This window comes from Phacochoerus africanus, chromosome 5 (assembly GCF_016906955.1).
Source record: "Phacochoerus africanus isolate WHEZ1 chromosome 5, ROS_Pafr_v1, whole genome shotgun sequence".
NCBI classification, from domain to species: domain Eukaryota; kingdom Metazoa; phylum Chordata; class Mammalia; order Artiodactyla; family Suidae; genus Phacochoerus; species Phacochoerus africanus.
In genome coordinates, this window is record NC_062548.1 from 81,329,132 (window position 1) to 81,352,561 (window position 23,430).

At 46.5% G+C, this 23,430-nt stretch overlaps 1 protein-coding gene across 1 annotated transcript in view; it reads right to left on the reverse strand.

The window, feature by feature from the left end:
- Window positions 1-1,324: 1,324 nt before the first annotated feature.
- The window catches only part of SLC1A4 (solute carrier family 1 member 4), a 28,238-nt gene continuing 6,132 nt past the window's right edge, over window positions 1,325-23,430 (reverse strand). The window contains exons 2-8 of the mRNA XM_047781930.1: window positions 18,823-18,865; window positions 16,981-17,043; window positions 14,516-14,682; window positions 9,200-9,433; window positions 7,615-7,809; window positions 7,191-7,325; window positions 1,325-4,220 (exon numbers count right to left, since the gene is read on the reverse strand). Of these exons, the coding sequence (XP_047637886.1) occupies window positions 3,992-4,220; window positions 7,191-7,325; window positions 7,615-7,809; window positions 9,200-9,433; window positions 14,516-14,682; window positions 16,981-17,043; window positions 18,823-18,865 (1,066 nt within the window). The 3' untranslated portion in view covers window positions 1,325-3,991. The remainder of the gene's footprint in view (window positions 4,221-7,190; window positions 7,326-7,614; window positions 7,810-9,199; window positions 9,434-14,515; window positions 14,683-16,980; window positions 17,044-18,822; window positions 18,866-23,430) is intronic.

Genomic DNA, 23,430 nt, shown 5'->3' on the forward strand with positions numbered 1-23,430 from the left:
CTCTCCCAGGGGAAAAAGGGTTACACGTGAGCCAGCCACTCATTGGGCGTGATGCAAAGGGCCACAGACTGACGGGGGAGCTTTCCTGCCACTCTGTGTGTGATTTGAGAGCCAGCACTGACAGGATCTTCCCTGAGCCAGACGTTCTTCTGAGCTTTTTGCATCTATCAGCTCCTCTACTCTTCACAAGCCTATGCCACTAGTAGGCTCATTATCCCCTCAAAGACAAGGAGGCTGAGGCGCAGAGAGGTTATCATGTCCAGGGTCACACAGCAGACAAGCAGCAGAGCTGGGACTGGATTCCTTGTGGCGCTCCTTGTGCCATCATTTATGCCATTCATGATGTCATCAGAAGTTCCTCTGAGCAGGCACAGGTGACCCAACAGAACAGCATTCTCTCTGCTCCTTTGGGAAAAGGTAGCTTACAGAATCATTGAAAAGCTGAACTGGAGTTCTCTTGTGGTGTAGCAGGTTAAGGATCTAGCCTTGTCACTGCAGTGGCTTAGGTCACTGCTGTGGCACAGGCTTGATCCCTGGCCCAGGAACTTTAACAGGTCAAAAGAAAAAAAAGCTGAACCACTGAGTACTAATCTCAGCCTCCAAACACTTCACAACAGAGAATCAAGGCAGCCACACTCCAAGGTGGAATCTAAATGGTCATGAGTAACAGCCCCCTTCCAGCCCTCGAGCTCTGCATACTCTCTTCTCATCCCTTTGGTCCTTGCCCAGAAAGTAAAACTGGTTTCTATATTATATAAAGAGCTGGAAATATCCAAGTGAGAACAGGCCCCAGGGTCTAGAAACTAAGTCTTCCAGTGGGAGCTTGTAGGTTAATCCTATTATAAAAGGCTTCTAAATTCCCTAGTTGTGCTGGAATGTGGTGTCACTGAAAATGAGATGCTATAAAAAAAAAAGGGCTGGGTGTGGAGGTGACGGTAGGCACGGGCAACAGCTTTCTGCAGGGGCATTCTTCCAGCGTGGCTCTGCGCCTGCAGTAGATGGTCAATTAAGGCCTGCAGACCTACTTGTCCTAACAAGACCTAACTTTAGGGAGGTATGTGGCAAAGCCACTCAGGTTTGGCAGAGGCCCTGCTAGTGTTGAGAGGGAAGTGTCCAGGAGGCTGGACCCTCACCACCGCAAGCCACGTCACTGTGCGTCCTGCAGCAGCTCTGCCCACCCCTGCAGCTCCCCCTGCCTCAGGATGTCAGGCTGGCTAAAGGCAGCTAGAAAAGCAATCAATTCAGGCACCTGCAAGCCATCCCCTAGAACTCCACCAGTAAATGCCATTTCAAAACCCAAGAAAGGAATAAAGGAACAAGCAGATTCTAGTAGAAATGCTATATTCATTTTGGAAGACTGCTATGTTTTAAGGCAAGTGTCACGCATACAAAACGGTCAGAGATGCACAGTATTTACGTTAGAAGAGCAGACGAGACATCATCAGACAATGACAAAGTAGCATTTTCCCCAGCCAGGTCACGTGTGGTCTCGTCCCTCTTGTAGACAGGGAGCCACCAGGAGAGGGGAGCTGCCATGGTCGGGATTTTAAACGGAAGCACCTTCCCCAGACCAGGGTGCTCCAGGCCCAGTGCAGAGGATGCGCAGTCCCGGGGTCCGATGGTCCGGCTCTAATGTCCACGTTTTGTGAAATTCACCTTTAGAAACAGGAATATCCCGATGCCTAAGCCATACACCACTGGCAGTTAGTTCACCTCTGTCCCAAATCAAACTTGCTTGGACTGGAGCTAAAACACTCACACACACACACACACACACACACACATAGACGCCACACACACAGATAACCCCCCTATATAGGCTACACATATGTATGTATATATATAACTGTATATATGCAGAAGGAAAGATAAGATTGACTGAAGCCTGAAAAACAGTGAATGCTCAACTGTAGTTTGCATTCCAACCATGGGATTGTTTCCCCTTTGAAAACAGAAGGCATTGGCAATGAGCCAGAGGGTCAAGGTTTCCAGGCACCTCTCAGCCCAGTTCCTAGTCACTCCTACATCATAGGAGACGGGAGTGGCTTAGCTGGTTTGAAGAGGGCTGGAGGGAGCGGGGGCTGCCCACTGGCCGGGTCTGCTCTGCGCCTCTTGGTTCTCCCCCACCTCTTCCACTCAGGCACGCGCCCCCTTCAATTTTAATACTGGGGAGCTTGGTTGTCTCTGTCCCTCCCACCCATTCTAGTTGTGATGGAGATGCATCCTGACAGTGTGCTCCCCTTCTGCAGTGCCTAGGTGACAGTGACAGGAAAAACAAGGAAATGAACAAGGCTTAAAGCCTGGGAGCTATTTGATGGCCAGTGTTCGGTGGCAGAAATGGTGCCCTGGGTCTGGGAGTCATGGGGAGGCCAGGTACCCGGAAGTGGGGTGGGAGGGAGTAGTGAATCACAAAAAGTTGAAGGACATCCGGAAGACGCTGCATCTGATGCTAACAAGAAAGTAGCAGAGAATGAGTGACGTGATCGAAGCTGCTCCTGCACACAGAACAAAGCTCTGCTCATAAAAGCTGTCCTCCCTGGGAGAAGGAGCTCCTTGGGGAACTTAGGTATCACTTAGGTAACAGTGAGGAGGATTACAGGGGTGTTAGCACTTGACCTCCAAGAAGTGAAATGTGAAATGGTCGTTTCCATAGATTCACTCAGTTCACCTCACCCGATCCCTCTGAGGTAGGTAAGGGGCAGGTGACGTCAGCCCCACTTTACTAATGGGGTAAAGTGAGGCCCTAGGACTTGCTGCGGGTCACCCCATGGCACATGCCAACGGTCTTAGTGAGACGGCAGTCTTGTGCCTTTGAGGTCTTTCCCTGCACTGGCAATACCAGTCCTCTCTATAAAGCCCCTTCACCTAGAGGGGTCAGCAAGTGTCAGGTGGACCATCTGGCTTACAGTTTTAAACTTTTGATGTAGTAGAAGGAAAGGAAGCCCAGTCGATGGAAATCACCAAAGCCAGGGGATCTGGGGAGGGGGCTACCCCACCCCAGTGAGGAGGTGGGTTTGCAATTTAAAACGTTTTTTTGTTTAGTTTCTTCTGCAATGCAGCATTTTAGGGAAGGTCTAGTTGTAAAATAAATTGCTAGACCAACATGGGTTTCGAATGTAATGACCACCTCATACCTCCCCTCTCTGGCCTGTTGCCAAATCGGAGTGGTCCAGGATAAAGCCATGATGTTGGCAGAGGCCCAGGTCATGAAAGCAGAAAAACCCCCTGGGCTGGAGCCAGAATGGGCCGTGTGTGTGTGTGTGTGTGTGTGTGTGTGTGTGTGTGTGTGTCCTGTCCTGATTAGGCTGCTTTCCTTCCCCTGCACAGGGCTCTCCTCCCCCTCCTTTCTTTGACCTCAGAATGTAACTGCTTACTTAACACTGCTGACCAGAGACCACAGCCGTGCTAACACCATGGAGTATTTCTAACTTGACAACGTGCAGTTGCCCCCAGCCCAGTGACCCATAAGCCAGCTGTACCCTGTTGTGGCACAGACTCCCAACACCTCGAGTCCTAGGCTCAGCACATTCCAGCTTAGGCTAAGAATTTGGGAATTTTTCCAATTACTATGGCTCACAAGGCAATGCGACAGATGACTGCCACCCACCCAGGTCTACCCAGAAAGCATCCAATGCCAAGCTTTCATAGGAGCAATGAAGTAACAGGTGCATTTTCCAAGCTTTGACCATCAGGTCCCCACGAGCGTGTTACTCCCAGGGCCTGGAAGCTGGAGGGCATGATTCCAAACAGAGCCTGGGTGCACATAGTTGCACCTTGACATGGTCAAGCCAAGTGTCAGAGTGTTGTGGTCCTCGGAACCACTTCCCACTGGGAAGCCCGATGCCTGTGCCGAGAAGTAATCCTCAAACTGGTAACTGGGCCAAAGCGTTGCTCGGGAGACTAAAAGTCGGCGAGGGTGATGCTGGGGGGACCCTGCGGCCAGACTGATGGGGACGGCACCCCTGGCAGGCGAGCTGGAAGCTCAGCCCCATCACAGAACCGACTCCTTGGATTCAGGCGTGCTGGCCGCTGGGCCGGCAGGGTTTGTGTGTGTCACCAGGGGTGATGTTTCCTCCTCTGATTTGCAGTTGGGGACGGCCTCCACTTTGACCTCGCTCAGCTCCTGCTCTCCCCTTTTCATGGCCTTCTGGTTCAGGTGGTGGAGGATGCCGGCACCCAGAGCATCGCCCTCCACATTCACCACAGTGGTGGTGCGGTCCCTGCGAGGAAGAAAAAAGGCTGGCGTTAGAGCCGATACCGCCTGGAGCCACTAGGGGGCGGGGGCGTCACCGCGGGCTGAGCTCCGGGGAGGCGGGGACCTTGAGGAAGAGCGTGCACAAGGCCTCCCTTGATGCTATAAAGTGCTTTCCTTCAGATATGTTTTATTTTTATGCAAGTAACAGACCCTCTCTGTAAAAACAAACAAACAAACAAAAACAAAAAAACCCTGGGAAAAGAGAAGTACAAAGAAAAAAATAAAAGTCCCCCCCCTCAACCGCCATACTCTACCACCCTAAGTTAACCTGTACTGACATCTGGGTCTGCTGACTTCCAGAAATCTTTCTATATATGCATGTCCTGTGTGAGAGACACCATGGTAGAGAAGTTACAGATAACTGGGATGAAAGTGCAGATCCGGTTCTCAGCCCAGCTTCCCTCCCCCTCATGGTCATGCTGCGGGAGTGTCCCTTCTTTGCTCATTTCCACATAGCATCTCTGCTGGACTGTAACCTTCACATGCTTCCTGGGGCTGCTGGCAACACCATCTCACAGAAAACAGTACTGTCCTTTCCAGAAGCTTGTCTTCCCATAGTCCGATAACCATCCCCCGTCCCTGGGGATCAGAGGGAGTACTGTGCCCATTCAGGAGAGAGGGGAGGAATTCCCATCATGGCACAGTGGTTAACGAATCTGACTAGGAACCATGAGGTTGCAGGTTCGATCCCTGGCCTTGCTCAGTGGGTTAAGGATCTGGCATTGCTGTGAGCTATGGTGTAGGTCACAGACACAGCTTGGATCCCGAGTTGTTGTGGCTCTGGCATAGGCTGGCAGCTATAGCTCCGATTCGACCCCTAGCCTGGGAATCTCCATATGCTGTGGGAGCGGCCCAAGAAATGGCAAAAAAAAAAAAAAAAAAAAAAAAAGGAGAAAGGAGAAAATGTGAACTTGCCTGAAGCACTGGAGAAGCTGAGGGCTATAGAATCTGAGGTCCTGGGAGGTGGAGGGCTCACGTGACCACAGGTCTCTCCTGCACAGCCCGCTAGGTGCCCTATCTACCTAGTCCTGGCTGAGCTTCTTAGAGGCCTGCCTCAGCTGCTTAGAGGAGGCAGCTGGGTGAGGAAGGAGGTGGGGCCTCTGACACTCTGCTCGGGTCCCATCCAACTTGGCCCCACTGCAGGGACTGAGTTCCCGCTGATGTGCAGTCTGGACAATGCAAGTCTCCAATGCACATTTCACCCCCCAGGGGCCCTAGGGATTCTGAGAAGCCCCTTCATGTTTCCAGGGCTTTAAAAAAAAGGTTGGAAACCACCATTCCCAACTACCATGGGTAGAGCCATGAACGTGGGCCAGACTCCAGTGTATAGGATAACCCCTGCCTGGCTCTGACTAGCCTGGCCGGGAGTAAAACCCAGCAGGGCCCTGTGGGATTCCTGGGCACAAAAGTCCCCCACTTCTGCTCTGTAGGAATAGGTCTCCTTCAGCCCCCATGACCCTCCCTGAGTTCCAAAGAATGCAAACAGCTGCTAATCAGGGAAGGAAGGGGATGCAGAGACCAGGAAGAGGCAGTCAAGGAACAATGGTGCAGCCTCCGGGGCAGAGTCTTGGCTCCTCCTCAAGGGATATATATAAAACAAGATCTTTGAGCTCTTCTGCAGAACTAAAACCCCTAACAAATGGAAGATGGTAATTACTTGATGAAGCATTCTTCATTCCAGAAAAAAGGTCAGGATCACCAGAACCTATCCTGGGATGCCTGATACCAGCTTTAAGAATGCAAGCTTGAGGAAAGGAATCCGACTAGGAACCATGAGGTTGGGGGTTCGATCCCTGGCCTCACTCAGTGGGTAAGGATATGGCGTTGCCATGAGCTGTGTTGTACGTTGCATTCGAGGCTTGGGCTGTGGCTGTGGTGTAGGCTGGCAGCTATAGCTCCGATTAGACCCCCTAGCCTGGGAATCTCCATAAGCTGTGGGAAGGGCCCTAAAAAGACAAAAGACCAAGACAAAAAACAAAAACAAAGAATGCAAGCTTGCATCTACCCTGATCCTTATCTGTGGCCTTATTTTCCACCCCCAAACTGGAAGACCACCTCCTATTCTCTCCCAGAGGAGGGCACAGTCTTTAGGGCATTAGCCTGCTGTGGCCTCCCCCTCTGCCTGGCAAAGCAATAAAAGCTACTCATTTCTCCTTCGCCCAAAACTCGTCTCCGCATTTCTATTTGGCACCAGTGTTCAGAGGCCAACTTTCAACAATAGGAAGGCTTTCTTCCCCAATGTTTGTTGAATGCTCTTCTGCATGCTCAGAACTCCTCCCTGCTATGTGTGTCACTCATTTAATCTCCACCTCAAGTCTGGGGTAGGTTCTGTTATTATTCCCATTTGACAGATGGGCAGACCAAGGCACAGACAGTTCATAGCACACAACTAGTAAATGGTAAAGCTGGGACTCAAAACCAGGTACTTGGGCTCCAAAGCTCATTTCTTATTCACATGCTCTACTGTGAATTGTCAACATCAGTGCTTCAGCTGACCTGCCCTGTACAACAGGTGCTGTTCGTATCCAAGAAAGGTGCCACGCAACGTAAGGAAGCAATGCAAAGAGACTGTTCTCTACGGGAGCCCTGGGGAAGGCCACCTGATGACGCCTCCATCCTAACTCCTCCCCTGAGCCCAAGCCAAGGCACTCACATCAGCTGGGCTCAGCTTCTCCTCCCTCCCAGAAATCACTCCTTGGATGTTCCAGGCCAAAACACTCATTCCAAAGGCTCACTGCTCCAATGGCTACGAATGCTGTGCAACCAACAGTCTCCACAGATCCTCAGGCCCCCAGCTTTCCTGGATGTTCTGAGCAAGTTCTCGGTAATGACATGTTTTGAGTTTCTCTGCGTGCCCCAGGCCAGCAGAGTCCAAGCTCCTAGGGAGCTCAATCAGACTTTCTTTTATTCAGTGCCTTTAGGACTTGATACTTACACAATCCAGTCCACAGCCAGGATCAAAGAGAGGTCTTGAGTGGGCAGCCCGATGGCCTCCAGGATAATGGCGATGGTGAGGACCCCTCCAGCTGGCACACCTGCTGCTCCAACACTGGACGCCGTGGCTGTCACTCTAGGGGATGGGACAGCCATTAGCCCAGAGCATGGAGGGGGCACAGAGACGTGCAGAACATGGCAGCCGTGGCTTGAAAACTGAAACCCGCCCAAGCCTAGATTCTGTCGGCTGTGCCTTGAGAGAGGATCCACTCTCTTCAAGTAATGAATTGATGCCATCCTCGTTTTACAAATGAGACACCTGGAGTCATGGTGAGATTGGTATTTATGAAGTTTTTCAAAGGATATCACAAGAAAAAACCCTCAGGTTTTGAACCAGGCCTAAAGATGAAGACTATAGAACTTACAGGATGGTGAAAATCTGTCCTGCTTTCAGCTCCACATTGTTGAGCTGGGCAATGAACACGGCGGCCACACACTGGAAGATGGCAGCTCCGTCCATGTTCACGGTGGCCCCGATGGGAAGAATGAACCTGCTGATCCTCTTGTCTACACCATTGTTATCTTCAATGCACTTCATCATCGAGGGAAGGGTTGCTGAGCTAAAAATGCAAAAACCATGAGACCAGTCCTTCCTGGCCAGGCTAACACAGTACTCAGCTCTGACCCAGGAACAGAGCAGCTAGCACCATCCTAGTTTATGGTGCTTCCTCTTGAAATAAGAGAAAAATCAGAATTGCTTCAGAGTTTCTGACACCACATGGGGTTTTTGTCAACTCCCAAACTATTTAAAACCGGACACCCCGGATTTACCTATTATTTTGTTACCTGGATATACACCTGTTCCAAATTTCTCAAGAACCAAACACTGTCTCACAGGGCAAAATGTTCTCACGAGAACAAAGGACAATTTACTCTATAGGTGCAGCTCTTCTCTTAAATGCTTTTTGCCCCCAAAAAGTAAAAGGCAAACTGTGATTTTTTTTTTCCCTTTTAGGCCAAGAAACAGAATGACACCGAGAGTTTGTAAAGAGAATCTGAGTTCCTCGCTAATGAAGAATAAGACCTGCTCTCTCCTAAGCTGGAGAAACTGGTCCCTCCCTCCCTTCTTTCCCCACCACTACCGTGTCAGATACAGTGCCAGGCAGGAGTGGAGGAGACATGCAGTAGAGAGGGAAACACTAACTGTGTGAAGGAAACGATGTGTGGTTGTCCTTTGAAGATTTTCTTTAATGTACTTGGAAAGCCCCATATTTTTGTTTGTTTGTTTTCTCTTTTAATGGCCACACCTGCAACATATGGAGGATCCCAGGCTAGGGGTCAAATTGGAGCTGCAGCTGCCGGCCTACCACAGCTGCAGCAATGCGGGATCCGAGCCACATCCACGACCTACACCGCAGCTTGCAGCAACGCTGGATCCTTGACCCACTGAGCGAGGCCAGGAATCAAACCCACATTCTCACAGACACTATGTAGGGTTCTAAACCAGCTGAGCCACAATAGCAGCTCCCCAATGTTTTTTTGAAGGATTTCCAACAATGACAAGGTGCGTCTCTTGTGCTAAATTAGATAATCCCACAATAGTATGAATTCCTAGAGAGCACACACCCAGAGGGAGAAATGGGCAGGTATCATTCTAGAAATGTCCCTGAAATGCATGTTGAGTTAAGAGACTGCCATCTTCTACTCAGGCAGAGGTCTAGTGAGGGTGCAGAGGACCCACGCTTGGGCTAAATAATGATCGGACTGGTCTCTAAGGAGCAAGACGCAGAAGGGAGAGGCGATCCCTCATTCTGGCAATTCCAGAAATCCACTTCTGTAAGAGCTATAGGGGATGGTAATACAAAAAAGAAAAAAAAATCAGAAGAGGTCAATTCAGGGTTTTCAAGGAATTAAAATATATCAAGATGCTGGTTGTGGACTCACCATGGGCTCACCTGGTTCCATATTAACATAGCTCAGAGCAGCCCAAGGCACCCGGAGCCTACTCACCTGGAGCAGGTGGCAAATGCTGTTGCAAATGGCGTGACGAGGCCCAGGAGGAACCTGAATGGGTTTTTCCGTGTGAAAACAAAATAAATCAGGGGCAGAACAATTCCTCCATGAATAAGGTGGCCCAATATGGATGTGAAGATATATTTCCCCAGGCTGGTCACCAGCACGATGAGGTCCTTCATTTCCACAATCTTGCTTCCCACCAGGAACGTGATGCCAACAGGTACGTACCTAGGACATGAGCACAGGGCACCTGTCAGTGAGGGTGGTGATGCTGGAGCTGGGAGACGCAGGCCCTTCCTGACACAGAACGCAGGGACTCTCAGCGAGGAGGTCTTCGTCTCTCCCTGGGATGACCCTGAGGACAGAAAAGGACGGGCCCATTTTGTAGGCTAGAAACTGAGTGAGATAAACATGATTGTTCGCTGTGGGTGATAGAGTCAGGACCAGGACCCAGATTTCTTTCTTTTCTTTTTTGCTCATGCCCATGGCGTGTGGAAGTTCCTGGGCCAGGGACTGACCTGTGCCACAGCAGTGATCCAAGCCACTGCAGTGACAATGACAGATCCTTAACCCATTGCACCACAAGGGAACTCCAGGACCCAGACTTCTTTCCCCCAGATATAGTATGTTCTTAACAACCTCAGGGGCTCCCTAGTGGAAAGGCAAGGAACTCCTCGAGATCAAAGCTTCAGGCACTGTGAGCTTGACTTCAGCTTTTCTCAGGCTTGTTCTGAGAACTTAGAAACACAAAAGACTAACACCTATTTCGCAGGATTGCTGTGATGCCGAATTGAGCCAAAGCTGAGACTTTTGTGAAGTTTTAAATTCTTTGTGGTTGGGAAAACATGATTCCGTGGGAAAAAGTCACTAACAATGACCCTCTGGGAACACTCTTGGAGCGTGAAGATTTTTTAAATGGCAGGAGGGGAAGAAGGAAGGGAAGAAATGAACTACGGGAGCTGCAAAGAAGAAAAGGCTGCTGTTTTGAATTTAATATACATTGAGGAAGAATTTTATAACTACTGACTCTGTGAATTTTAATTATATAATGTAACATAGTTCAAATTTCAAAGGGTACAAGTGGATGAAGTCTCCCTCCCACCTCTGTCCCCCAAGAACCCAGTTTACTTTCAAGGAGAGAGCCAATGTCACTGGTTCCTTGAGTTTTCCTCCCAGAGATATTCTAAGCAGTATTATTATTTTTAACTCACATAGTAATACATGAATACATTCCCCTTTCAAAAAATTAAAACATCATAGGAAGTTCCCACTGTGGTGCGTGGGTTAAGGCTCAATCTGGTGTTGCCACAAAGCTGCTGCTTGGATTTGATCCCTGGCCCAGGAACTTCTATATGCTGCAGGTGTGGCAAAAAAAAAAAAAAAATGGAGACTAGACCAAGATCTTTCGGCACTATCCTCAAGTTGGACCCTCTTCTCATGACCAGTCCACTTCCTATGCATTTAAATAACATAGGTATAGGTTTAAATCTGTACATTTATTTTTAACTCCCCATTACATCTTTGAGATCTTTTCAATACACAGACATCTACCTAATTCTGTTTTTTTTGTTTGTTGGTTTTAACTGTGGTAAAGTATGTGTAACATGAAATTTACCATTTTAACCTTTTTTTTTGTCTTTTTGCCTTTTTCTAGAGCTGCACCCGTGGCATATGGAGGTTCCCAGGCTAGGGATCTAATCGGAGCTATAGCCACAGCCACAACAACACGGGATCCGAGCCACGTCTGCAACCTACACCACAGCTCACAGCAACGCCGGATCCTTAACCCATTGAGCAAGGCCAGGGATCAAACCCACAACCTCTTGGTTCCTAGTTGGATTCGTTAACCACTGTGCCACAACGGGAACTCCCCATTTTAACCATTTTTAAGTGTACAGCTTGGTGACATTAAGTACCCTGATACTGTCGTACAAGCATAACCACTATCCATCTCCAAAACTTTTTCATGGTCCCAAACTGAAACTTTGTATTCGGTAAACAATAACCCCGTTCTCCCACCTCCTTGCTCTTGGCGCCCACTGTTGTACTTTCAGGCTTTGTGAATTTAACTAGTTTAGGTCCTCCTTCTAAATGGAATTTTCTGTCTGGTTTATTTCATTTAGCATAATGTCTTTAAGGTTCATCCATGTGATAGCATATGTCAGAATTTCATTTCTTCCAGGAGTTCCCATCATGGCGCAGCAGAAGCGAACCCAACTAGGAACCATGAGGTTGCAGGTTCCATCCCTAGCCTCGCTCAGTGGGTTAAGGATCTGGGGTAGGTCACAGGCAAGGCTCAGATCTGGTGCTGCTGTGGCTGTGTCGTAGGCCGGCAGCAGCAGCTCTGATTAGACCCCTAGCCTGGGAACCTCCATATGCCACAGGTGCAGCCCTAAAAAGACAAAAGACAAAGAAAAAAAAAAGAAGAATTTCATTCTTTTTTAAGGCTGAATAATATTCCATTGTATGTACATCCCTCATTTTGCTTATTCATTTGTCAATGGACATTTGAGTTGATTCCAACCTTATCTCATTCTTTTTAAATATCATCCTCAGAACTGTACTATAGATTATTTTGCCACTGCCCTGCTCATGGGCATTTAAATCATTCTCAGGTCTTGACCATGACAAAGAATACTGCAAACAAGTCTTTTTGTGTCCAGATTCTTGTATTGTCTACAAAGCGAGACTGCTGAGTCATGGGGGCGGTGTATGTGCATGTCTTAAGTTTTCTTCTCCAAAGCGGTTGTTCCAATTCACCTTCTACCAGCTGTCTAGGAGAATAATCCTTTCCCTGCACCAGGGTGCTCATCCGAGGATGATTTTGCCTCCAGGGGACTTTAAGCATTACCAGGAAACATTTTTGATTTTCACAACTTTGACGGGGTAGAGGAAGGCATGTGATACTGGCATCTAGGGGCTGGAGGCCAAGGATACTGCAAAACATCCGATAGCGCACAAGACAGCCCCCCACAACAAAGAATGATCAGCCCCAAAGGTCAATAGTGCTGCTAAAACAAGGCTGTATTATACAGCACAGGGAACATAGCTAATATTTTACAGGGAACATAGCTAATATTTTATAGGAACCATAAATGGAGTATAATCTATAAAAATTTAGAGTATGCTGTAAACGGGAAATTAGTATGATATTGTAAGTCAACTATCTCTCCATAAAAAATGCAACAGATGTTTATTATAGAGAGTTGGAAAATTAAAATTAAAATTCCTGAAATTCCAAAGGGGGGAAAAATAGTGCTGCTGTTGAGAAATCCTGTCCCCACCCTTATCAATGTCTAATAAAACCAAACTTTTCGTTTCCCTGATTGCTGATAAACTAAGCATCCCTGAAAATGTTTACTGGAGTTCTGCTCATGGCTCAGCAGTAATGAACCTGAATAGTATCCATGAGGATGTAGGTTTGATTCCTGGCCTCACTCAGTGGGTTAAGGATGCAGCATTGCAATGAGCTGTGGTGTAGGCTACAGATGTGGCTTGGATCTAGTGTTGCTGTGCCTGTGGCACAGGCCAGCAGCTGCAGCTCCAATTTGACCCCCTAGCCCAAGAACTTCATATGCTGCCAGTGTAGCCCTAAAAAAAGAAGAGAGAGAAAGAGACAGAGAGAGAGAAAGAAAGAGAGAGGGAGAGAGAAAGAGAGAAAGAAAGAAAGAAAGAGAGAGAGAGAGAAAGAAAGAAAGAAAGAAAGGAAGGAAGGAAGATAGGAAGGAAGGAAATATTTATTGGTCATTCAGGTTTCCTCTTCTATGAAATTCCCTGCTCACATACTTTGTCCACTTTCCAATAGTTTATCAAGTCTTTTTTTCTTTTTCAATAGTTAAAACTCTTTTTTTTTCTTTTTTCTTTTTATGGCTGCACCTGCGGCATATGGAAGTTCTCAGGCCAGGAGCTGAATTGGAGCTGCAGCTGCCATCCTACAGGACAGCCAAGGCAACACCAGATCCGAGCCCCATCTGCGGTCTACACCACAGCTCATGGCACTGCCGGATCCTTAACCCATTGAGCAAGGCCAGGGATCGAACACGTGTCCTCATGGATACTAGGCAGGTTTGTTAACCACTGAGCCACAATGGGAACTCCTGGTTAAGGCATTTAAAACCCCAGTTCGGTGTGGGATGCATTTTCTGGGCAGCAGATTTCCCACCGGAGTTAGACACTCAGCCAAGTCCGCCTTTCCAAATATCTGCTTCTGTAACAAATACATAACATTGAAGGAATGACTGTAAATTGAAAACAAATGTCTTGACATAGGAACATCATTTTCTTGCACAGAGTTTCCTTCAATCCAACCTTTGGGAGGATTTTAGATTAAAAAAAAATAAGCCAGGAAAAGAATTTGATGTGATGAAAACACTTTTTTCTTTCTGAAAATATTTTCCTTCCCCAAACTGCAGGAGTCCTATGAAGTGTCATGTTTACAATACAGAGTCAAACTGAAATTTTAGGTTGAGCAAGAAAATTTGGTTAAGCAAGAGAAACACCACCAGTGGAGGCACCAAACTTGGCTTCCCATTCAATCCCAAACTTTCCTACCACATTCCAGGCTTCACTTCTAAAATCAGTCTAATGGCCACTCCAATGCCATTTGAGAGAGAGAAGTTCTAGGATATTTAAGGGACGACCATAAGGAAAATGTTTTGTGCATGAAAGGATAAACTGGTTTCTCAACAATGAATAGGTAGAAGCTAAAACCCACAAAGATTGGCTTGAGTCAAACAGCAGGATAAAGCTTCTGAGGCATTGCCACCGGAATCAGTAGGATTTCTGAGAAGCTGCTGTGAGCGATCTCATCAAATTTTTCCTCGTTAGCCAGAAATCAATCTAATGGTTTTTATTAAACAATGATCCTTTCATTGATATTATATAAAGAAACATTGCTGTAAAGGAAAGACCATTCCCAGTTGACATATATGTCTGTTATAAGGTACTACAGTAAGGGGTCCTTCTGAAGCTTGAAGTCTATCCTTTTAAGAGAAATGAGCCTTATTTTATACAGCAGATAGCAACCTACAGAATTTGTTGCCCCCCAAAACCACAGGGGCCTCCCATGTGTTATGGGATGCTGGGGGACTCATAGCTATAACGCCAATGATAGACCCCTAGGGGTCACTGTGGTGACGAGGAAGTGACATGGCTCATGTCTGCTTGTACCAGGACTGGCCTGTGATCCATCCATCACATACAAGCCCCAGGCCAGGTGGCCCCACAGGGGGACCTAGCACAGTTGAGTCAGGTTCTTTTCTGGACGGCAGGAAAAACGAGAATGAGAGAGAGTGGCAGGGTGACACTCACCACATAATCCATGACACCAGCACCATCGTTGCCTCATTGAAGGCATTGAAAAAACGAATGAGCTCCTCTCCTTCAGAGCCGAGTTTCTTCAGGGCTACTCCCAACACCAAGGCAAAAAGGACCAAACCTAAAATGTTCATCCCTTCAATCTCGGTGCCAATGGGGATCTGTAGGGTCAGAGGGGACAGCGGAACTAAGTCGACAACAGATGAGTGAGAATTAAAGATACATTTGCTAGTGTTTCCACCAGACTCAAACACCACGCCCGAAAGGGGAAAAGGCCTATATTTCCTTCAGCAACCCCCTCCCTCTGCCACCCTGCCCGCCGCCCAGCGGTTTCACAGATCAATGGGCAGGAAACTTGAGGGGAGATGGAGTCTGAGGATATGGAAAGTCAACAAACACAAATTTCACCAATTGTTGGGAGCTCCCCAGGGGCACAGTGGGTTAAATATCCGGTATTGTCACTGCGGTGACTCAGGTCTCTGCTGTGGTGTGGGTTCAAGCCCTGGCCCGGGAACTTCTGCATGCCGTGGGTATGGCCAAGAAAAAAAATATTTCACCTACTTGTTAACTCTGAAAGCTGTTCAAAATGGGCATAGGTTGAAGCAGAAAGTAGTGAGCTCCTTATCACTGGATATATTCAACTAGAGGTCGGACAAGCACTTGGAAAGGCTGCTTATAAAAGAAGAGCTGGTTGGTGAAAAGGTCCTTCTGATCAAGAGTCAATGATTGTTAATTCTGCCCCCTAAATATCAACAAATTCTTGGGAGTTCCCGTTGTGGCTCAGCAGTTCTGAACCTGACCAGTATCCAAGAGGATGCAGGTTCGAATCCTGGTCTTGCTTAGTGGGTTAAGGATCTGGTGTTGCTGCAAGCTGTGGTGTAGGTCGCAGATGCAGCTCAGACCTGGTGTTGCTGTGGCTGTGGTGTAGGCCAGCAGGTGTAGCTCCGATTAGGCCCCTAGCCTGGGAACTTCCATGTGCCGTGGATGCGGCCCTAAAAAGACCCCCCCCCCACCACCAAAAACAACAAATTCTTCATTGCCGGGCTCTTACCATCATCTCCTCACTGACAAATTTCAAAACAAGGTGTTCAGAATCAACATGGATATTTTCAGGATATTGTTTACATTTTTTTTTTTTTTCACAGCTGCACCTGTGGCACATGGAAGTTCCTGGGTTAGGGGTTGAATTGGAGCTGCCAGCCTATGCCATAAACACAGCTACACCAGATCAGAGTTGCATCTGCGACCTATGCCCCAGCTTGTGGCAATGTCAGATCCTAAACCCAGAGTGAGGCCAGGGATCGAACCCACACCCTCACAGACATTGTCAGGTGCTTAACCCACTGAGCTACAGCAAGAGCTCTGGGATATTCTTTCCTAAATCACTGACTTAAAATGTATAGCATAATGTATTCTTTATTTTTTCCAGCAGTGCTGACGCCTACTATGGAAAGCATATGTGAGACACACAGTTTATTCCATCCCAACACATTATGAAATTCTGAACGGGAAACATGTCAGCGTGGTAAAAACTGAAAGCATTTTTACCATCTTTCTAGTCTGAGTCCTGGTCCCAGCTCTGATACTAAATAACTCCGCTGAGCTTCAGATGCTTCATCTGCAAGATGGAGTGAAATGACCTAAATGAGTAGCTTTTAATTTTTTTTTTTAAATCAAAGAAAGGCCGGTAGAACTCAGAGCCACTGAGCCCTAGGGAGTCGTACTTGGGGTGGGGTGGGGGAGGGGCAAAGTCCCTCCTTCTCAGGGCAGTTCTAAAGCTGGACTGAATAACCCTTGAGGCCCCTTGTCCCTTCCAGCTCTAGCACGAAGGCTGGGACTTAGCTCAGTGTCTGGTAAACAACAGGTATTCAAAAAATACTTGTGAGCTAAGCCCCGAAGACAAGTTCTCTGGGTAGGGATAGGTTAAATCACCTATTAATTATATTTTAATATAGAACAAGGGGTGTTCTTTTTTTTTGTCCTTTTAGGGTCACACCCACAGCATATGGAAGTTCCCCAGCTAAGGGTAGAATTGGACCTGCAGCTACCCACAGCCAGAGCAAGGCCAGATCCAAGCCATGTCTGCAACCTTCACTGCAGCTCATGGCAGTGCTGGATCCTTAAGCTACTGATCAAGGCCAGGGATTGAACCCGAAGATACTAATTGGGTTCTTAATCCGCTAAGCTGCAACGGGAACTCCTATCTTTTTTAAGAAAGGGGACATTAGTTCTGATCCAGTGAAATGAATCCGCTGAAGAGCCAATGCTACAGACACTGGCCTTTGGCCATGTATGTAAATGTCCAAAGGAGCAAACATGACCCATGTGATTCAAACAGTCCATTCAAACCCCAAAGTCCTCAGCCCCGCTGAGAAAACACACATCGTGCATGCTCTTCCATTAAGAAGCATTATCTGCTTTTTAAGCATTTGCCCCAAGTACTCTCACAAAGAGTTTACCTTTTCACGGGTGATGTTCCCATTGCTCGTGTTGTGGGTCACCTCTTCATAGCTGGTTGCATACTGTGGGCAAGAGAGAAACCCCTGTCAGTTCATAGCTGAGGACCTACCAGGAGGAACCGAGGACCTCGGGGACTCCGGCTACCCTGTCCTTCTCCACCCCGCGTCTTCTGCGCATTCCTCACTTGCGTGGCCTGACAAGGGCCTCTGAGAACTGCACAAAAATGACTTAAGGCCAAGTGCGGTCCAGGAGCCTACTGGTTATTTAGGGACCCAAGGAAATGCAGAGAATGTCCTATGTCCCTTGGACACTGGTTTGGAGGGGAACGTCTGTGCAATTTCAAGCTGATAGTTTGCTACCTCAAAACAGCTGAGAGTTCATATTATTTGGAGAAACTTGCTGTTGATTCCATCACGCCAAAGTTAACTTTGATATGTCATTTTATTTCCGTTCATTTATTTATTAAGCTCCACTTTGTTCCAGAACCTACTTGAGCGGGACTGCTTTTCAGCATCTGTTTCTAATCTTCCTGAACCTCCACTCTCCAAAGCAAAGGGCGAGAGGCAAGGTGGCGTTTTCTGCTGAGCCTTCTGGGAGGTCTGCTTTCAGAGGGGAAATGTCTGTACCACTTTGGTCCTGCGGTGTGACTTTGCACTCCTGCCCCAGGCACACAGGCGTCTTCCTGGGGCAGGATGCACTATGGTCAAGGGAACTTTGTTATGAGACACCCTTCCTGAACCTTCTAAGGACACCTGGCTCCTGAACTGGCAACAGGACCCCATTAACGGGTTCAGACCCAGACGCCTGCTTTGAACCCGCCTTAAAGGAGCTCTGGTCCTTCTCAGCTTGGTCTCAGGCTTTCAGACAGGCAGGTGTTTGGCTATCTCATGATCGAGGGTGGCAGGGGGAACAAAATCCACCCCCCTACCTTCTGTGGCAGGCACTGAAAGCCCCACCAACCTTTTATTTTTCTATCTTACATTTTCTATAGAAGCCACAGCTGTGTTTATGTGCAGGCTGCTTTTTTTAAGAGAGGCTGTAAGTAGAAACAGAAGAGGTTTTGCTTGAAAAGGCAATCAGTTTAGTACATCTAATCTAAATTTTTATATTCCTTCTCTGTGTAAAGCATGGTTGCAGGGATGTTACTTGCAGTATTGCTAAAATTAGGGGAAAACCCGAAACAATAATCAACAAGGCACTGACTGAGTACAATTATGATTCGCTCATGCACTGGAACACAGCCAACAACTTATGCAGAAGGATACTCAGCCACATGAGAAAACAGGTCACAGTAAGAGCAGGTTACAAATGTGCGTAGCATGTGTACATACTAACAATGTATGTAGCATGATTATTTTAAAATCATGTGTGTGCGCACACGCACAGCAAAACACATCTGAAGGATGGATACCAAAGTGTTAGTGGGTAGCTCTCGGTAGTGATTATGTGCGATTTTTATGTTCTTCTGTTTTTTTTGTAGTACTTTATTTAAAATTTTTTTTGTAATAAGCATACATTATCTCTATAATTAGAAAAAAGACAAAAATATATTTTTAGAAATTCTAAAATATTTAAGAGATCCCCAAAACGTGATTTGAGGGTATTTCTCAGGTGATATGAAAAGATGCTGGGACTGATGGAATATTTTGGAAAATTTTTTGGTTGTTCATTGTTGTGTTTGTTTTCACCCCAGGGACCCATCACTAGAAACTGAGGCCAAAGATACTAAGTTTTGTCAACAACACAAACCTCCCTGCTCCACCTTACTTAACTCTATAGCAGTAACTTATACGGCCCTCCCTCCTGAAAGTTTCGTATTTTCAGCAAAGCATCAAGCTTACCGTACGGAAAGCTGCAACCACGAGATTTGATGGAAAGAGGTTTCTGTTGGAAAAGAAAGCATTTTGTCAGTATTCTTAAAATCCAGCCTTCAAAGTGTCCGTTTTAAGGTGCCCAGTCCCAACAGCCTAACACACAGGGTTCCCTCTGGCCCCACCTGCAGCAGGGCCTGCCGCCTTCTGCTTGATCCACGTAGCCAGGAGATGTGAGGATCTTTCTCCTCATCTCCCTAGTGGTGGCCCTCGATATTGACGCTCCACGAGTCCAAGCAAACCAGAATAACTGCATCACTGTCCTTGCCCCAGGAGCAAAGCCCTATTGTAGTGGTTTTCACCAGAGCAGTGCTGCTCACTAGGGAAACCCAAGCGAGTGTTTTGTTGTTACAATAATGGGGGGGGGGGGCATTCCTGGAATTGGGGGAGTGGGTTTAGGGGGAAGCGCCAGGTCCCAGCCATTTGTTCTGCTAATCGAGGCAAAGTCCTGTGTAATAAATGGTCTCACAATTTCCAACATCTTGTATGATACACCTGCAGATGAAAATCTTATAAATGTCTTGAGCTTAAAACTAACTTCAAACAAGGTGTATTTTTGAGAGACAAACATCATATGCTATCACTTACTTATAGGCAGAATCTAAAAAAAGGATACAAATGAACTTATTTGCAGAACAGAAACAGACTCACAGACTTTGAAAAAACTTATGGTTAACAAAGGGGACAGGTGGTGGGGGAGAGATGGACTGGGGTTGGGGATTGGCTCATGCACACTGAGGTATGCGGAATGACTGGCCGACAGGGACCTGCTGCAGAGCACAGAGAACTCCACGCAGTGTTCTTTGAGCATCTATGGGGGAAAGAATCTGGAAGAGATGGATGTGTGTATGTGTATAACTGAATGGATGTGTATACATGTATTAACTGAATCAAGTTGTTGTACAGCAGAAATTATCACAACCTCAATTATCATATCTCAATAAAACAAAAAAAAAACAAAAATAAGTTCTCTTGCACAATTTGGACATAAAGTGACATTTCTAGGACTGAAGCTCCCGTGTAAAATGTGGGATGATTATTTTTGTTGTTTTGTTGAGAATGTTTCCAAGAATTGTTTGTCTTTCTGGGAAATCACATCACCAATGGAGAGCTGTAGGATCTGCGTCCTTAATTACACACACCAGTATTAAGTACGTCTGCGTTTAAAGTTCTCTCATGAACGGTGATTCTCAATTCAAAAGCAAGCACCCAACCACTTTGTTTAGAGCATTTACATCCTGAAACACATATTTTTATTATAAATTACTCTCCTTTAGTAGCAGCAACTCCAGATCCTTTAACTCACTGTGCTGTGCCAGGGATCGAACCTGCCTCCTCGCACTGCAGAGACACTGCTGATCCCACTGCACCACAGAGAGGACTCCTATATATGTGTGATTTTTAGGCTGTTAAATAGATGCTAATTTGTTATACAACAATAGGTAATGAATGCACCCGCCAACATGGTTAACGAGATGCAAACATGACTTCCTTAGAACACTGGAGGTGCTTCCATAAGACAGCCAGCATCCAGAGACTGCACCTCGGCATTTCCCAATGTGCTTGTCTATGAAACCTGAATTGCTTTTAACATACTTAAAGGACACGCCTGTGTTTAAACAGACAAAATGTGATCTTCAGTTGAATTAACCGTTGCCAAACAGTGATCAGAAATTTGATTCCTATTGCAAGCATATTTACTTTGAAAGAAAGGTAGAAACAGACTAGGGATTTGCACTGGCTACGCTTTAGCGTATAGGGGAAGAGCAACTTATTTTGCCTATTATTTCCATTACAAAGCACCTTTCTCAGTCTTGTGGGGGTATGTTTGGTATCACATTTCCATTTGCTATACTAGTTAGAAGCAGAAGCAGGCCCCAAGCCAAGGTTTCTCTGTTCTACCTCCACCATAGTGATTCCCAGACTGAGCTGGCCCCCTGCCACTCTCCCTAAGAGGACAGGGAAGTTAAGGGAAGAGCTGGGGCAGAAGACCTCCACCTTCCCCACGGGGGACAGCTTCCCCTGCAAATACTTCGCATCCTCAGGAATGGGCTGTTCCCTCACTGGGTGCCAGCCCAGTCTCTCCCACAGCCTTGAAACACACTTCCTTCCAAAGAGCACACATTATTTGTTTAAACCCTTCTACCCGGCCTGCCTCGTGTCTTTAGCATAAGCAATAACCCAATACTATCTCTCCCAAAACGGACCCTGACCCTAACCCAGAACTTCTAAAGCAAACAGCCACTGACCCACCAACCTGTTTTCAGACAGTCTATAATATCGAGTCTACAAAACCCAATGGGAACAAAGGGGTACATTCCATGCTAGAGGCAAAACAGCAATTCCTGCCAAGAAAATCAAGTTCCTGAGAAGAACATGATGTATTCTGGCAGTTTCTTATAAACTTAAACATACACTTACCATATGACCCAGCAATTCTACTCCTAGATATTTACCCAAGAGAAATGAAAATATATGTCTGCAAAAAGGACCTGTATATATAACAGCATTAGTCATAATAGCTCAAAACTCCAATGTCGTCCATTAACTGACAAATGGACAAACAGCTTGTGATAAATCAATCCATACAACAGAAGCCTACCTGGCAATAAAAACGATTCACCCACTAACATACACAACATGGTTAATCTCAACGACACTGTACAGAGCAAAAGAAGCCAGACAAAGCAAAGTACATGCTGAGTGATTCCATTGATATGAAACTCTAGAAAAAGCAAAACTAATCCTTAGGGATAGAAAGCAAAACTTTCTATCCAGAACTGCCTGGGGCCAGGCATGGAGAGTGGGAACTACTGAGAAGGGTCATGGGAGCTAGACGTGTTCAGTGTTCAGATGGTAATAGTGGTTAAGTGGTTTATCTATTTGTCGAAACGCACTGAACTGTACCCCTGCAATGGGTGCATCTTTGGTATGTAAATTATGTCTCAAAATTGCTTAAAATCAGAACAAAAGATACAGTGCTAACTGCAAAGGAGATCTGACAACCAAAGAATACATACATTCAATGGAATGACTGACCTATTTTACTTTATTTTTATTTTTATATTTCTTAAGGCCGCACTTGAGGCATATGGAAGTTCCCTGGGCGAGAGGCCGAATAGGAGCTGCAGCTGCCAGCCTACGCCCCAGCCATGGCAACACTAGTTCCGAGCTGCATCTGCGACTTACACCGAAGCCTGAAGCAACACCAGGGATCGAACCCACATCCTCATGGATACTGTACCAGGTTCTTAACCCGCTGAGCCACAATGGGAACTCTTGAACTATTTTTAGATTATATAGCTCAACTCTCAAATATTAATCTTTTGGGAAGAATCGGCTGAGGGCAGTGAGCTGAACCCACAGAATCATAATCCTTTGCTTTAGTTCCTCTGGTTGCCACAGGCCAGGAGCAGAAGTGAGGGGCAATAGAGTGAGGCTGCAGGAGTTAAGCTCAACATTGTTCTCCATTCTTCATGGGCTGCACCTTTGGTGCAGGGTGCAGGAGTGGCGGGTGAGGTCATGGCCATATCAGAGGTCGTCTTATGTTATCTTCCAGGAGTTTTATAGTTCACGGTTTACATTTAGGTCTGTGACCCACTGTGAGTTCACTCTAGTGCATGGTGCAAGGGCTGTGTCTAGATCCGTTTTCTTGTGTGTGGACGGCCAGCTGTTTCAGCACCATGTGTTGAAAAGATTATTCTCGTGCCATTGTATCGCCTTGACTCTTTTGTTCAAGATCAGTTGGCTATATTTACGTGGGTCTATTTCTGGGCTCTCTCTTCTGTTCCATTGATCTATTTGTCTGTTCTCTTGCCAACACCACACTGTCTTGATTACTGTAGTGAGATGGGTGTGTCAGTCCTCAGATGTTGTTCTCTCTGTGCTCTTGTTACCCCTCTTTCCTTTGGCTTCTAAACACAGATGCTGCTGTGAACTTGGGCGTTTTCTTTCTCCTGAGCTCCCCTGTATTCAGGAATGTCCAACAGGGTAGCCGTGTGGTTACTGACCACTCAAAATATGGCCAGTGCTATCGAGGGTCTGAATTTTTTTATTTTAATTACATTTAAACTAGCTAAACTTAAACAGCCATGTGTGGCTGGTGTCTATCCTACTGAACAGTACAGATCTGGAGTTGTGAGATCCACAGTCTGGAAATCAGAAGGATCAAATGGTCTTCTCAAGCTTACCTCTGCACAGCACTCAATGCTGTTGGGTATTAGATGCTTCTAACCTTCTAACCACTGACCTCTTCATCTTATTCAAATTCTCAAATATGTTCTTTTTCTGTTATTTGACCCTGAGAACTTCCTTGAATTACACAAAACCAGGTATACATTAGATTAAAGTTTCTCAAATATTAGTAGGCCATGAAATCAATTTCCTGGCTCTATCCAGCACTTAAAACATGTAATACGCTAGACAGAATAGAAAAGGTAAGATGTGTCACACTTAAAAATGTTGTTTTGTGGACCTTGTGTTTCAGGTTATATATGCTGGGATGGGAGTGTCTGTATGTGAATGCTATCGTTTAAAATGTACTTCTCATGGTGGGTCTGGGTCAAAAACACCTGCAAA